At 38.4% G+C, this 15,027-nt stretch overlaps 1 protein-coding gene across 2 annotated transcripts in view; it reads right to left on the bottom strand.

Annotated features, from left to right (window-relative positions):
* Positions 1–4,200: 4,200 nt before the first annotated feature.
* LOC101108155 (zinc finger protein 420-like) overlaps positions 4,201–15,027 on the bottom strand; it is a 43,602-nt gene continuing 32,775 nt past the window's right edge. For both annotated transcript variants that reach the window (XM_060398517.1, XM_015099959.4), the window contains 4 exons: positions 13,699–13,768; positions 11,614–11,740; positions 11,253–11,348; positions 4,201–7,494 (listed from right to left, as the gene is read on the bottom strand). In XM_060398517.1, coding sequence (XP_060254500.1) covers positions 5,459–7,494; positions 11,253–11,348; positions 11,614–11,740; positions 13,699–13,707 — 2,268 coding nt within the window. In that variant the 5' untranslated portion in view covers positions 13,708–13,768 and the 3' untranslated portion in view covers positions 4,201–5,458. The remainder of the gene's footprint in view (positions 7,495–11,252; positions 11,349–11,613; positions 11,741–13,698; positions 13,769–15,027) is intronic.

Consider the following 15,027-nt stretch of genomic DNA (forward strand, 5'->3'; position numbering starts at 1 on the left):
TAGGCAAATCAGGATAGTGGTTGTCAATTTGTCCAACATAGTCAGCTAAAGCTAGTAGCCAAGATAGTGAATTTTGAAGAGAATGTTTTAATTCTTTGGAGGTTAGTGTAGTGCAAATAAGGCAGGGATCCTGTCCAGTAAGCTGTTGAACACACTCTCTTCCTTTTAGAATTATAGTGGCTATCATATCTAAATAAGGGGTAACAGATTTTGTTTGTGAATTAGCTAAGAATATCCATTCAAGTATTAAAGGAGTTTGCATAATCAACCCAGTAGGGGAATGAAGGGTAGGAAAGACAAACAACTGGAAAGGCTCTAACAGGTCTATTCTATTTGGCAGTTTTGTACAGCTTGTTCTATAATTGTTAGCTCTTTCTCAGCCTCAGGAGTTAGCTGTCAGGAGCTATTAAGCTCTGGATTTCCTCTTAATAAAGAGAATAAATGGGATAAAAATAGGTTGGAATCCTTAAGTTAGGTCAAATCCAGTTAATATCTCTTAGTAATTTTTGTAAGAGTCTCTGTATACTTGCACATTTTGTGGTTTGATTATAATACAGGTGACTACATTTCCTAAGTACTGAAAAGGTTCAGTGTATTGAAATTTATCAGGAGCTATATAAAAGCCAGCACATTCCAAGCATTCCTTTAGCTTTAAAAACAATTCCTGCAGGTTATCAATTTCAGGTAAGGCACATCGTATATCATCCATAAAATGAATGATATATGCATGAGGGAACTGCTGTGGCACTGGGTGTAAAGCCTTGGCTACAAAATTTTGACAAATAGTGGGACTGTTAAGCATACCTTGAGGTAATACACTCCATTGAAATCTTTTATGTGGCTCTTTTAAATTAATGGAAGGAACTAAAAAGGCAAATCTAGATTGATCATCAGGGTATAAAGCAATAGTGAAAAAACAATCTTTGAGGTCAATAACAAATAAATGCCAATACTAGGATTAGGTAAGCCAGGCTGTAAAGCACCCATTGGAACAGTAACAGCATTAACAGTGCTCAGATCAGTAAGTGGTCTCCATTTACCAGATTTCTTTTGTATAATGAACACTGGAGAATTCCAAAGGATAGAGGATTCAATAATATGTCCCTTGTTAAGTTGTTCATTAACTAATTCATGTAAAGCCTCCAATTTTTCTTGTTTTAGGGGCCACTGCTCTATCCACATAGGTTGATCAGTTTTCCAATTAAGAGGTGTGGGTATAGGTGGAGGAAGACTAATATGAGCAGTGGCCACTAGTGAAAAGGGGGCAGCTTAAAATCTTGAGCAGCCAAAGGGTAGATTCTTCCTTTTTGATTTTTGCCCAGTCCCAATCCTGGTATATAACCTTGATTGAACATACTTTGGCGATTGACCTCGCTATATTGATTTGGAGGAATATATATCTCAGCATGCCATTGTTCCAAAAGATCACAACCTCATAGCGTGATAGGTATATTAGCAATACAAGGTTAGATAGTAGCTGGTTGTTTATCAGGCCCTGAACAAGACAATACCATAGCGCTTAGTCCTTGTGCCTGTCCCAGACCTACAATAGATATTGGAACAGGCCCAGTTGGCCATGCTTTAGCCCAATGTTGAGAACAGATGATAGAAACATCATCTCCAGTATCTATTAAACCTTGGAAGTTTTTGTCACTTACATTGACTTGATAAGTGGGTCTGGATTCCAAAATATTTTCAGTGAGAAAAATAACAGCCTGGCCTGTGCTTCCAAATCCCCCAGAGCCCCGCTTTTTGTTTGAATGTCCTATACCCACATAAGGTAGAATTAAAAGCTGAGCAATCCTATCCCCTTTAGAAACCTTCCAAGGAAGAGTGATAGAGACCATAACCTTCAATTCTCCTTCATAATCATTGTCTATAACTCCGGTATGAATTTGAACTCCCTGGGAAGTCAGTCCCGATCTTCCTAACAATAATCCAACTGTCCCCTGTGGAAGTGGTCCAAATATTCCTGTTGAAATACTAGTTGGTGTCTCTCTAGGAGTAACAATAAAATCCTGACTACTACTTATATCAAGGGCTGTTTCCTAGGGTTGCTGGGGATAATTCCATGACATGGCATGGTAATTCTGATTGTTGCTGGCAGTAGTTGGGAGACATTTGAAGAGTCTGAACAGAATAGGCTCCCTTGTTTGTCAGGGCTGGGAGCTTGCCCCAGAAGCCATTTCCCAAAGGTGGGGAGCCATCCATATGAAATTTAGGATGCCATTGATTTGCCCAATGATTTCCTTTTTTACATTCTGGGAAAGGCCAGGGACATTCCCCTTTTGTGAACTGCCTTTTTGAACTTACATTTAACTGTTGTATGTCCAGGTTTCCTACAATTAAAACAAGTGCTGGGGGAATTTAGAGTCATAATCCAGTGATAGCCTGAACTAATAAATCAGCTTTAAAGGATTCAGTTCCCACTCCCTGGCAGAGCTTAACATAATCATTCAAACTAGCTATTCCTTTAAAAGGGTTCATTACTTTCTTGCAATCAGTGTTAGTATTATCATAAGCCATAATATGACATCTGCCACCTCGCATTTGTAATTTGCCATTGGACTGCCTCGTGTAATCAGGCAATAAATTCAGTATAGGGCTTCTTAGGCCCCTGGAGAATTTTTTGAAAGGAAACAGAAGTCTGGCTTTTTGATTCTATTTTTTCCAAGCAACACCTTCACAATTGTTCTATGGCTTGATCATTCATAAGTATTTGATCTTGCACTCTCCCCTGTGAACCTATCCCTGTAAGTTGTTACAATGAAATAGGCATACTATGAGTCTGATTATGTGTAGCCAGAGTCTCAGCAGGATCCTGCCACCAAGTTCTAAATTGAAGAAATTCCCCTGGGGCTAAGTGTTTTTGCTAATGTCAACCAATCTGCTGGAATGAGGCGATTGCCCTCTGCCACACCCTTAACTATTCCCACCGTGAATGGAGAATTCACACCATAATTTTGTAGTGCTTGTTTTAATTCCTTTAGGATTTTAAAAGGAAAAGGTTCATAAATAACCTCGTAGGCTCCATTAGGGTTGTTAGATCGACACCAGGAGCTCCCATGAATAGTCACGGGAAAGGCAGTACGAAAAGCCTTCAAATCTCCTTCCCGTTGTGCTGGCAAAATTCCTTTCTATATGGATGAAAGATGAGGAGAGGGCATAGACTCTGGACTGAAGATGTTCCCTGCAAAAGCAGGTGGGTAGTGGAGGACAAGGGGAAGGAGGCAGAGGGAAAAAAAAAATCCCTCATCATCCTCCTCGGGAGCTGAGGGAGCAAGGTTTTGCAGATGACTTGCCATTTCCCTCAGACTCCACATATTTTGGACTTTGAGGTTTTTCAAGAGTCATCATCACCTTCATCAAAAGAATCAGAAGTCTGCAAAGATTCCAGTACTGACTGACTTAACACCCACATACTCCAAATAGAAACAGGGAGCAGAGTTCCTTTTGCATGTTCTTTAACTTGACTCCAGCCTTTTCCCAGACTTTCAAATCTAAGGTCCTTATTGATGGGAACCAGCAGCAATATTTATCCACACTTACAACTATTCAAACAATCACCCTTCACTAACAGAAGCTCCTCCCGCCTTCAAGAGCTGTCAGCTAGACAAGGAGTCCTTAGATTTGACACCAAAACCAAGATCCCTAAAAGTAAAAAGTAATAAGCCAGACCTTATCAAAATTAGAAACTTTTACTCTTCAAAAGACTTTGCTAAAAGGATGAAAAGATAAGGTATGTACTGGGAAATTTTTTTGCAAACTACATATCTAACAAAGGACTAGTATCATCTAGAATAAAGAAAGTATGCTCACAATCCCAACAGTTTTTTTTTTTTAAATATTCAACTAAAAAATGAAGGCGTAAAAGAAAGTCATATCACCACACTGGGTAGAGATGGCAAAAAAAGCACATCATCATGAGCCACTAGGGAAATGGAAATTACAACCACAAAGAGATTATCACTATACACCTATCAGAATGACTAAGATAAAAAGTGAAAAAGTCAAATGCTGGGAGAGCTACTGAGAAAAACTGGGTCACTCATGTTCCTGATAGAAATATAAAATGGAAAAGCCACTTTGGAAAATGATTTGTCCATTTCTTGCAAGAGAAGCATTCATTTAAACCTACTCTCTTAAATGTTTATACCAGAAAAATGGTAATTTATGTTCATGCAAAAACTTATACAAAAATGTTCAAAAGCAGCTTTATTTTTAAGAGCAAAATATTTTTCTCCCCTTAGGGTTCCCTTTTAGTAAGAATTTTGATTCAGAACAAAGTATAATTGCACATTAATTATACTAGAATGTTTTGTTCTAAAATGATTTATCTGACAGTAAAAGTGATGAAAGATTTACCTTGTGTACTGTATTTGTCTCAGGTGGCCCTGATGGTAAAGAATCTGCCTGCAATGTAGGAGATTTGAGTTTGATCCCTGGGTTGGGAAGATCCCCCAGAGAAGGGAATGGCAACCCACTCCAATATTCATGCCTGGAGAATTCCATGGACTGAGGAGCCTGGAAAGCTATTGTCCATGGGGTTGCAAAGAGTCAGACATGACTGAATAACTAATACTTCACTCTCACTGTATTTGTAAAGTCTCCTTCTCTTTTGAATTCTGTAATATGATTAAAACACAAAATAAAAGTAATCTTTACAATAAAAGGTAACATTTACTAAGCATTAACTATGTAGTACACATTTCTATAGGCTTTATATGTATTTACTCCTTTAAACTGCAGACAACAATGATGAAATTTGTGATATCAATGTATTAGTAAGGAAGAAACTAAAACAAACAGGGGTTAAGTAACTTTCCCAAAGAAACACCCAGACAGTAAATGGTGGAGCTGAAATGATGCTGAACAAAAGAATGATGCTGAACGAGAGAACCTTACCTTTTAGGGTTGAGCTCTCATATGAATCACTGTTTAGCAAAGATTGAAATATGATGGAAAGTAATTCTGCACTTATATTAATCTAGTCTTTTTAAACTATAAATTCTCTGAAGGTGAGTTACTCATGAGTTTATATAAAAAAAGGATACTCATATTCATAATTTGAATTTTCTGATATTTCAAAGTCAAAAGTTATGGATAAACATGGAAAGGACTTACTAATTTTTCACAGTCTTTCTCCATTATGAGGTTTCTGATGTTGAGTAAGGTGTGAATGACATCTAAAGTCCTTACCATAGGCATTACATTTATAAGGCTTCCACCGGAATGAATTCTCTGATGTTAAGTTGTGATTGACAATTAAAGGGCTTCCCACATTAGTTACATTTGTATGTTTCTCACCAGTATGAACTCTCTGACAGTAAGTTAGCTGTGAGCTATAAATAAAAGTCTTACCACATTCCTTACATTCATATGGTTCCCAGTATGAAATATCTGATGTAGCTTAAGTTGTGAGGCACAAAATAAAGATCTTCCCACACAGCTTACATTCCTAGGGATTCTCACCTGTATGAATTTTCTGATGTCGAGACAGTTGTGAGCCATAAGCAAAGGCCTTTCCACATTCTTTACATTCACAGGGTTTTTCACCAGTATGAATTCTCTGATGTCGAGTAAGATATGAGCTACAAATAAAGGCTTTCCCACATTCCTTACATTCAAAGGGTTTTTCACCAGTATGAATTCTCTGATGCCGAGTAAGATATGAGCTACGAAAAAAGGCTTTCCCACATTCCTTACATTCAAAGGGTTTTTCACCAGTGTGAGTTCTTTGATGTTCAGCAAGGTGTGAACCACAAATAAATGATTTCCCACATTCTTCACATTCATACGGTCTCTCACCAGTATGAATTCTCTGATGTTCAGTAAGTTGAAAGCGACGAATAAAGGACTTTCCACATTCATTACATATGTAGGGTTTCTCACCAGTATGAAGTCTCTGATGTTGAAAAAGTTGTGAACTCTGTGTAAAGGCCATTCTACATTCTTTACATACATATGGCTTTTCACCAGTATGAATTCTCTGATGCTGAGTAAGATATGAACCACGAATAAAGGCTTTCCCACATTCCTTACATTCAAAGGGTTTTTCACCAGTGTGAATTCTTTGATGTTCAGTAAGGTGTGAACCAGAAACATATGATTTCCCACATTCTTCACATTCATATGGTTTCTCACCAGTATGAGTCCTCTGATGTCGAATAAGCTGTGAGCCATAGTTAAAGGTTTTTCCACACTGCTTACATTCATGTGGCTTCTTACCTGTATGGATCCTCTGATGTTCAGTAAGTTGTGAGCCAAGGATAAAGGACATCTCACAATCTTTACATTTATAAGGCTTTTCACCAGTATGAAATCTATAATGTAGAGAAAGCTGTGAACTATAACGAAAGGCTTTCCCACATTCATTACATACATAGGGTTTCTCACCAGTATGAATTCTCTGATGTCTGGTAAGGTGAAAGCCACGAATAAAGGACTTTCCACATTCATTACATATGTAGGGTTTCTCACCAGTGTGACGTTGCTGATGTTGCAAAAGATATGAACTCTGTGTAAAGGCCATTCTACATTCTTTACACACATACGGCTTTTCACCAGCATGATTTCTCTGATGGTGAGTAAGCTGTGAACCATGAATAAAGGACTTTCCACATTCCTTACACTCATAGGGTTTCTTACCAGTGTGAATTCTCTCATGCTGAGTAAGTTCTGAGTCACAAATAAAAGTCTTTCCACATTCTTTACATTCAAAGGGTTTTTCACTAATGTGAATCTTTTGATGTTGAGTAAGGAGGGAGCCATGATTAACGGCTTTTCCACATTTCTTACACTGACAGGGTTTCTTACCAGCATGAACTCTTTGATGGTAGGTAAGTTGCAAGCCACAAAAGAAGGCCTTCCCACATTCATTACATTCATAGGGTCTTTCACTAGTGTGAATTCTTTGATGATAATTAAGTTGTGAGGCACAAATAAAGGCTTTTCCACACTCTTTACATTCATAAAGTTTCTCTCCAGTATGAATTCTTTGATGATAAATAAGTTGCGAAGCACAAATGAAGGCTTTCCCACATTCCTTATCATAGAGTTTCTTAGGAACATGAACTCTCTGATGGTAAGTAAGCTGTGAGTCCTTAATAAAGGCCATTCCACATTGTTTACATTCACAGAATTTTTCATCAGAATGATTTTTCTGATGCTCAGTTTGTTGAAAGCCAAGGATAAAATACTTTCTGCATGCTTTACATTCATCAAATTTTTCAGATGAATGAATTCTCTGTTGTAAAGTAAGGGATATAGTCTGACTAAAATTAGGCATTTCTTCATAGATTACTAGTTGTCTAGAAACCTCTTTATTTCCTAGATGGCTTTCAAACTGGTCTCTGCATTCCCTATCATTTTGAAAACTTTTGTACTCATACTTATGGCTTGTAAGTTGTTCTATTATTTCCCACTGAGATGCTTCTAGTTCATAAATTTCTCTTGTTGATGGTATCTTCTTGGTTTCACACCTGGATTCCCAGTCTATAAGATAACAAGTAAACAAATGTTAATTTCAGATTCTTGGAAAAATGAAATTTCTATGGTTATAAACAGCCAACTCAAACTCAGTATCATAAAATGTCAATGGAACCAATGGAACAGAAAAGAAAAACCCAGAAATAGATACAATTATAAGTGTAAATTTAGCCCACAATAAAGGTAGCAGCCAAAATCAGTTGGGAAGAGATGGACTCTTTCTTAATAAATGAAAGCAATAAACATACGGATAAACACAGGCGACACTGATCTGAGAAAGATCCCCAGGGTTCTCCTTGTGCATGCTCAATCATTTCTGACTATTTACAGCCCCATAGACTGTAGCCCACCAAGCTCCTCTGTCCATGGAATTTTCTAGGCAAGAACACTGGAGTGGGCTGCCATTTCCTACTCCAAGGAATCTTCCCAGCCCAGGCATTGAACCCTGTGTCTCTTGCACTAGCAGGCAGATTCCTGACCACTGTGCTACCTGGGGAGCCCAGGGTTCTTACTTGATGCAAAGAATTAAACTTTCCTTCTCCCTTAAAATAAAAACAACAAAAAAGCCCACCATATAGCATAAGGATAAACATTAAAAAATTTAAAAAAAAGTTGAAATTGCATCAGTACCTTAGACATTATGTAGGATATATTCCAAATGGAACAGATGTCCTTACAAAAATGAAAACATACAAATAACTAGAATAAAACTTAGGAGATTTTTCTATAACCAAGGAATGGGGAAAGTTTTCCAAACCATAACTTGATTAAAAAAAAAAAAAAAGAATCACATTAGAGTTAAAAAAAAAAAGGCTAGCATGTCAAAAATACATTAAGAAAAGTAAAATGACAAGCTGGGAAAAAACAGAAAACTAAAGATATCTATACTTATGTTAAATCTATCTCAAAATTGTACTAGCAGGATGTCCTTGGCAGTCCAGTGATTATGACTGCACTTTCACTTCAGGGGGCACAGGTTCAAATGCTTGTCAGGTGACCAAGATCCTGCATGGTGCATAGCAAGGCCAAAAAACAAAAAAAATAATTAAAAAAAAATTACTTAATTGCACTAACAGAAAAAGAGTAAAATAGCCCAAATGTCCACCACTAGGTGGCTGGTTGGAAATAATTCACGGCATAGCCACATCATGGAATACTATGAAGCCGTTAAAAAGGAATATCTCTTCATATTAATATGGAGTGCCAATTGAAATACACTGTTAATTGTAAAAGAAATGTCAACAGAGGTATGTACAGTTATGCTCTTTTTTTTTTTAGCTATGGTCTTTTTATCTTAGGAAGGAGAGAAAGTGGAAGAAGTATAAATGTAAAATACACATTTGCTTATTTTTAAAAAGGGGGGAGGAGTAAACCCCATAGTTACAGGGTGGGAAATGTGAAGAAGCCAGGGATAGAAGTCAGATTTCTTTGAATATAATCTGTTTCGGACATTTGACTTTGGTAGTACATAATTATATTGCATAATTGTAAAACAAAATTAAATTACAAGAAAGCGTAGCTTAAAAATTCGAAACAGCAACAAAAAATATAACCCATATTTACAATTGGTAGCATAACCATAGGAGGAAACTACTTCACATAACTTTAAAACATAGCAATTTGTGAGATATACCCTATGAAGGGAATCAAAAACGGGCAAAACAATTATCTCAAATTGTTTTGAGTAATCATATTATTACTGGTAGTATAGATCTTATTTTAGAGGCTTCCTGTATAATGTGGAATAGAGTAGGTAATCATGATATTCTAATCCCACTATTCTTAGTGTCCATGATAACTGGGACTCTTGGCATGAAAGAAAATAGATGCAGCTGTTAAGTTTTTAAAAAGGGTTAAATAAAAAGCCTATAATTTAGATTAGAATTGAATTGGTATGAACTCATGTTATAGTTTATCTTTTGTTTTTAAATAAAGACTTTATTTCTTAGAGTAGTTTTAGGCTTACAGAAAAACCGAACAAAGTCCGGAGAGTTCCCACATACCCCCTTTCTTTGTCCCTCCAGGTTCCCTTATTAGTTATAACTTAATATTTTATATTGGTTCAGTACATTAGTTAAAACTGAAGAATCTATATTGATACATTACTTTATTTCTGTTCTCCCTAACTCACCTTAGCCACACTTGTTTATCTGTTGATCCTCAAAAGCATCAAACTCATTCCTACCTCTGACTTCCTCTACTATTACTAGTCTCTCTGCCTTAAACAAGTCTTCTTGGGAATTTCATGGCAGTCCTTAGGACTCTGCACTTTCACTGCCAGGGGCCTGTGTTCAGACCCTGGGAAACCAAGATCCCACAAGTCTCAAGGTATGGCCAGAAAACAAACAAAACCCAGAAAACTAAACAAAATAAAAAACTGTTGTTATCCTAGAATTTGCATGGCTTAATTACTCATCAGTTCAGTTCAGTTCAGTCACTCAGTCATGTCCAACTCTTTGCAACCCCATGAATTGCAGCACGCCAGGCCTCCCTGTCCATCAACAACTCCCAGAGTTCACTTAGACTCAAGTCCATCGAGTCAGTGATGCCATCCAGCCATTTCATCCTCTGTCCCCTTCTCCTCCTGCCCCCAATCCTTCCCAGCATCAGAGTCTTTTCCAATGAGTCAAGTTTTCGCATGAGGTGGCCAAAGTACTGGAGTTTCAGCTTAAGCATCATTCCTTCCAAAGAAACCCCAGGGCTGATCTCCTTCAGAATGGACTGGTTAGATCTCCTTGCAGTCCAAGGGACTCTCAAGAGTCTTCTCCAACACCACAGTTCAAAAGCATCAATTCTTCAGCACTCAGCTTTCTTCACAGTCCAACTCTCACATCCATACATGACCACTGGAAAAACCATAGCCTTGACTAGACGGACCTTTGTTGGCAAAGTAATGTCTCTGCTTTTCAATATGCTATCTAGGTTGGTCATAACTTTTCTTCCAAGGAGTAAGTCTTTTAATTTCATGGCTGCAGTCACCATCTGCAGTGATTTTGGAGCCCCCCAAAATAAAGTCTGACACTGTTTCCACTGTTTCCCCATCTATTTCCCATGAAGTGATGGGACCAGATGCCATGGTCTTCGTTTTCTGAATGTACTTTACTCATGTCTCCCCTCAAGTGCGAGCATCTCAGAGAGTCATCCTTAACCACTCTCTCTAAAAGAACACCCACCCCATTACTTTGTGATTTTCTCTGCCTTTTGTTTTGCTTCATTAAAATCATCATTCTTTGTATGTTTTTATTTGCTACTATTATATTTCTTCTGCTATATCAATGGGAATAGAGAATTTTTCTTGTTTACTGCTATATTCTCAATACTTAGAATACAGAGGGTATTTTAAAATATTTGCTGGATAGACTCTCATACAGGTGTCACTGGATCAGAAATATAAAATAGTAAAATGAATACCATTGGAAAAGGAAGGCAATCTCCTGTTTGAAAATACAGGAGAAATGATAGAAAATCAGGAAAGTGGTAAATGGAACAAAACTGGAAAGGGGGCAGGTAGGAACTCTCTGGGCTTTATTCAGTTTTTCCGTAAGCCTAAAATTACCTTAGGGTATTCCTTAGGTAAACAGTTTTGTCCTCCAGGGCTCAGGATTTTTACTTCACAGGTCTAGGAGGAAAAGGCATTAGTTGGGTCTTTGAGAACTTCCAAGCTAATAACTCAAAGATGTGGCCAATTAAGCAACTGGCCAAAAAAAGTTAAAATTATGTAATTTTAACAATGGCCTCCCTTTGCCTGATCATCAACTACTTACCTGGGCTCAGATCTCTTGTCACATCCTGTACAACCTTCCAAGGTTCTTTCCCTTGCTCCAATAAGGAGAGCACATCCAGCTTAGAAATGGAAACTCCTGTTTATAAGTGGAAATGGATATGGTTACACTCTGTTTAAAATGGAGCACATTGTTCAGCAAGTAACAAGGTCAATTGTAGAAAGATTAAGATGAAGGATCTATGAAGAATACAGAAGATATAGATGCCCAATGGAGCTATCCATTTCTAAGTCTATAAAGCACAAAAAACTTATTTGGGACTAGAGGTCTGAAATTCAGCTAGGCACTTCGAAACTTTTCTAAATTTCACAAAGGTTGAATTATTAGGAACAGACAAGCTTACCCACTGAGACCAGGTTGCTGTAGTTCTCCAGCATCACATCTCTGTACAGATCCTTCTGTTCCAAGTCCAGGTATGCCCATTCCTCCTGTGAGAAGTCTATGGCCACATCCTTGAACAATACTAACCTCTGAGATGACAAACCCAGTGTTAATGGTAAAACAAACAAAAAAATATTTTCTAGAAGTAATGAGAGAAGAAAAGTGTTACATAAAGTGGCCCAGAGAGAAAAGAGTTTGCAATAAGGTTAAGTAATGGAAAGGAAATTATGTGATAAATGTAGAGCACCTACTTAGTTTCTAAACATTCCTATTACTCTGTTACAGCTTCTCATGAACAGTTACAGGAATGAACAAAAGCCAGGTGAGTAGAGTTCTCTGATTAAATGAAATACTCTGTGCAAGCCCATGCATGAATGCTGTCGATTCAGTCATATCTGATTCACTACAACCCTATGTACTATGGCCCACTGGGCTCCTCTGTCCATGGGATTCTCCAGGCAAGAATACTGAAGTGGATTGCCATGCTCTCCTCCGGGGGTTTTCCCAACCCAGGGCTCAAACCCACATCTCTTACATCTCCTGCATTTGTGAGGCGGGTTCTTTACCACAAGCACTACCTGAAAAGCCTGTGTAAGCATATAACACATGCAAATTCCCAAATAAGTTGCAAGTTCTTTCCTCCCCTCTTCTCTTTAAAGAACTGAAAATAAGTAAGAGAAAGGATAGAAGGGAGGGAAGAAGGAGAGGATGGAAGAAAGAAGGAAGGGAGAAAATAGAATAACAAACCTGATGGCCCATCCAAATATCTTTTAAAATATTTATCTTAGAAAATAAGATTTTTATATAATTTAAGGGTTTATTTCCAACTTAAGTCTCAGAATAACTTAGCAATAATTTTCTCCCTTGTCCTGGCAAATCCTTTCATAGTCATCATTTTTACAAGGTATATGATATAATATATCATATTATGATTGTAATCATTTTCTTTCCTTTTTAAAAAACATTTTATTTATTTTTTGCTATACTGGACTTTTGTTGCTGCACTCGGGCTTTCTCTAGTTGTGGAGAATGGGAGCTACTCTCCCTTGTGGTATGTGGACTTCTCATTGTGGTGGCTTCTCCTGTTGCGGAGTACAGGCTCTAGTCAGGTGGGCTTCAGTAGTTCCCAAACACAGGCTCAGTAGTTGCGGCTCGTGGGTTTCAGAGCTCAGGCTCAGAAGTTGTGGTGCATGGGCTTAATTGCCCCGTGGTATGTGGGATCTTCCCAGACCAGGGCTTGAACCAGTGTTCCCTGTATTGCAAGGTGGCTTCCCAACCACTGGACCACAGAAGCCCTGTAATCATTTTCTTTTCCTTTCTTTCCCTCCTCCTATCCCATGCAATGTACAGCTAATGGGATCTTAGTGCCCTACCAGAGACTGAACCCCAGCCCTCGGCAGTGAAGGTGCAGAGTTCTAACCACTGGACCACCAGGGAATTCCCTGCAATCATTTTCTTATTTTTTGGTATTTAGTTTGTATTCCTTCTCTAATGTCAGTTCCGTTTCTAAATTCTCAAATACCTCATTCTCTGGCTCTGTTACCAGTCATCATTGCTCACTGTACACATCGCTTATTCTGAGCAATAGAAAGCCAATGAAAGATGACCTAAACTCACACAGACATGGTCCTTGACTTACACATGTTATTCAGATTCAAAACGGACGTTGTCACTGGTATTCACCGACATGATACTCTCTTTGTTCTCAGTCCTGCATTTGATCACATTCCAATCTTAAAAGCCTCACAGACCAAAGATCTCACCACATTCTGAGATAAACAGCAATTTCTATCCTAATCATCCAGAAAATAGAGTCAATGACAAAGACTGAATTTTGCATATGCAGTCCCATCTCATCAAACCACAATGACAGGAGAGGTCCTACTCTTTTCTTAATACGTTTCCTGATTTGCAGAATGGATCCCAAATATGGCTAGAGAAGACAGCTGGGGCTTAGTAAGGCAGAAAATCTGGAGGTAAGAATATTGAGCATTCATATCCTAGAAAACAAGACTATTTGATGAAGGGAAGAAAAACATCAACTCACATGGGGCATGGCTTAGAATGGCAAATTATTAGTCCTCCTCTGGCTTCTTCTTGTGGAAAAGTGCAGAGTCCTGAGAAGAGAGAGTCAGGAAGTAAAAGGAACCATGAGAACAGGCTTGCTTCTAAATGACTAAGTTAAGATAAATATTTCCTTCCCTTTTCATGGCACCTGGTCCCTTCCATGCCCCAATACACATACTGAGATTTGCAGAAATCTAAAAAATCAAATGCCTTCCTCCAAAAAACACAGATACAGAATTAATTTATGCTAGAGCAGTACCTAATTCCTATGATGTTCTTAGGGTTCTCTGACCTGAGTGGTTCACCTTTTCAGACTAGGGGACCCTGATTCAAAATGTACCCAAGTCATGCCTGCTTCGGGGCCCTCAGGCCTAGAAGTGCACTATATCCATGTATGCCAAATCCTGGAACAAAGACTTCATAGAACTAAGATCTGTGTTTTTTCCCCAGTTCCAACACACTACATACCAGAGCGTGCCTCCCTGACTTGTTCTCATGTTCCAGGTGAAAGAAGTATTTTGAGTTCAAAGTTTCATTCAGGCCACATGAAGTCACACTAGACTCATCCACTAACCAAGGAACAAACCCAAAGCATCCTTTTCTGTTTTTTTTTTTTTTTTTAATTGGAGGATAATTGCTTTACAGTGCTGTGTTGGTTTCTGCCGTACAACAATGTGAGTCAACCATAGTGTACATATATTCCCTCCATCTTGACCTTTATTTTTAATTGTATTTATTTATTTTGGTCATGCAGCTTGTAGGATCTTAGGTCCCCAACCAGGGACTGAAACCTGGGCTCTCGGGAGTGGAAGTGGGGAACATTCTTTAACAGAAAACTGCCTGGGGACTTCCCTAGTGGTTAAGACTTTGTGCTTCCATCATAGGAGGAACAGATTCAGTCCCTGGTGGGGGAGCCAAGATCAGGCATGCCACATGACTCGGCCAAAGGAAGAAAAACTGGATATTCGTCTTTTTATTGTTGAGTTGTAATAATTCCTCACACACTCTAAAAGAATCTAATTCCTTCTTGAACATGAAATTTTCAAATTTTGGATCCTGCTTTGTAGGCTATACACCTGGAGCTTCCCAGGTGGCACTAATATTTAAGAACCTGCCTGCCAATGCAGGAGACATAAGAGACGTGGGTTGGATCCCTGGATCAGGAAAATCTCCTGGAGAAGGGAATAGCAACCCACTCTAGTATTCTTGCATGGAAAATCCCATGAACAGAGCAGCCTGGCAGGGTTGCAAAGAGTTGGATACAACTGTAGTGACCTAGTGTACATGCATTGTGGGCTATATTTTCACT

The sequence above is a fragment of the Ovis aries genome, chromosome 14 (assembly GCF_016772045.2).
Source record: "Ovis aries strain OAR_USU_Benz2616 breed Rambouillet chromosome 14, ARS-UI_Ramb_v3.0, whole genome shotgun sequence".
NCBI lineage: Eukaryota > Metazoa > Chordata > Mammalia > Artiodactyla > Bovidae > Ovis > Ovis aries.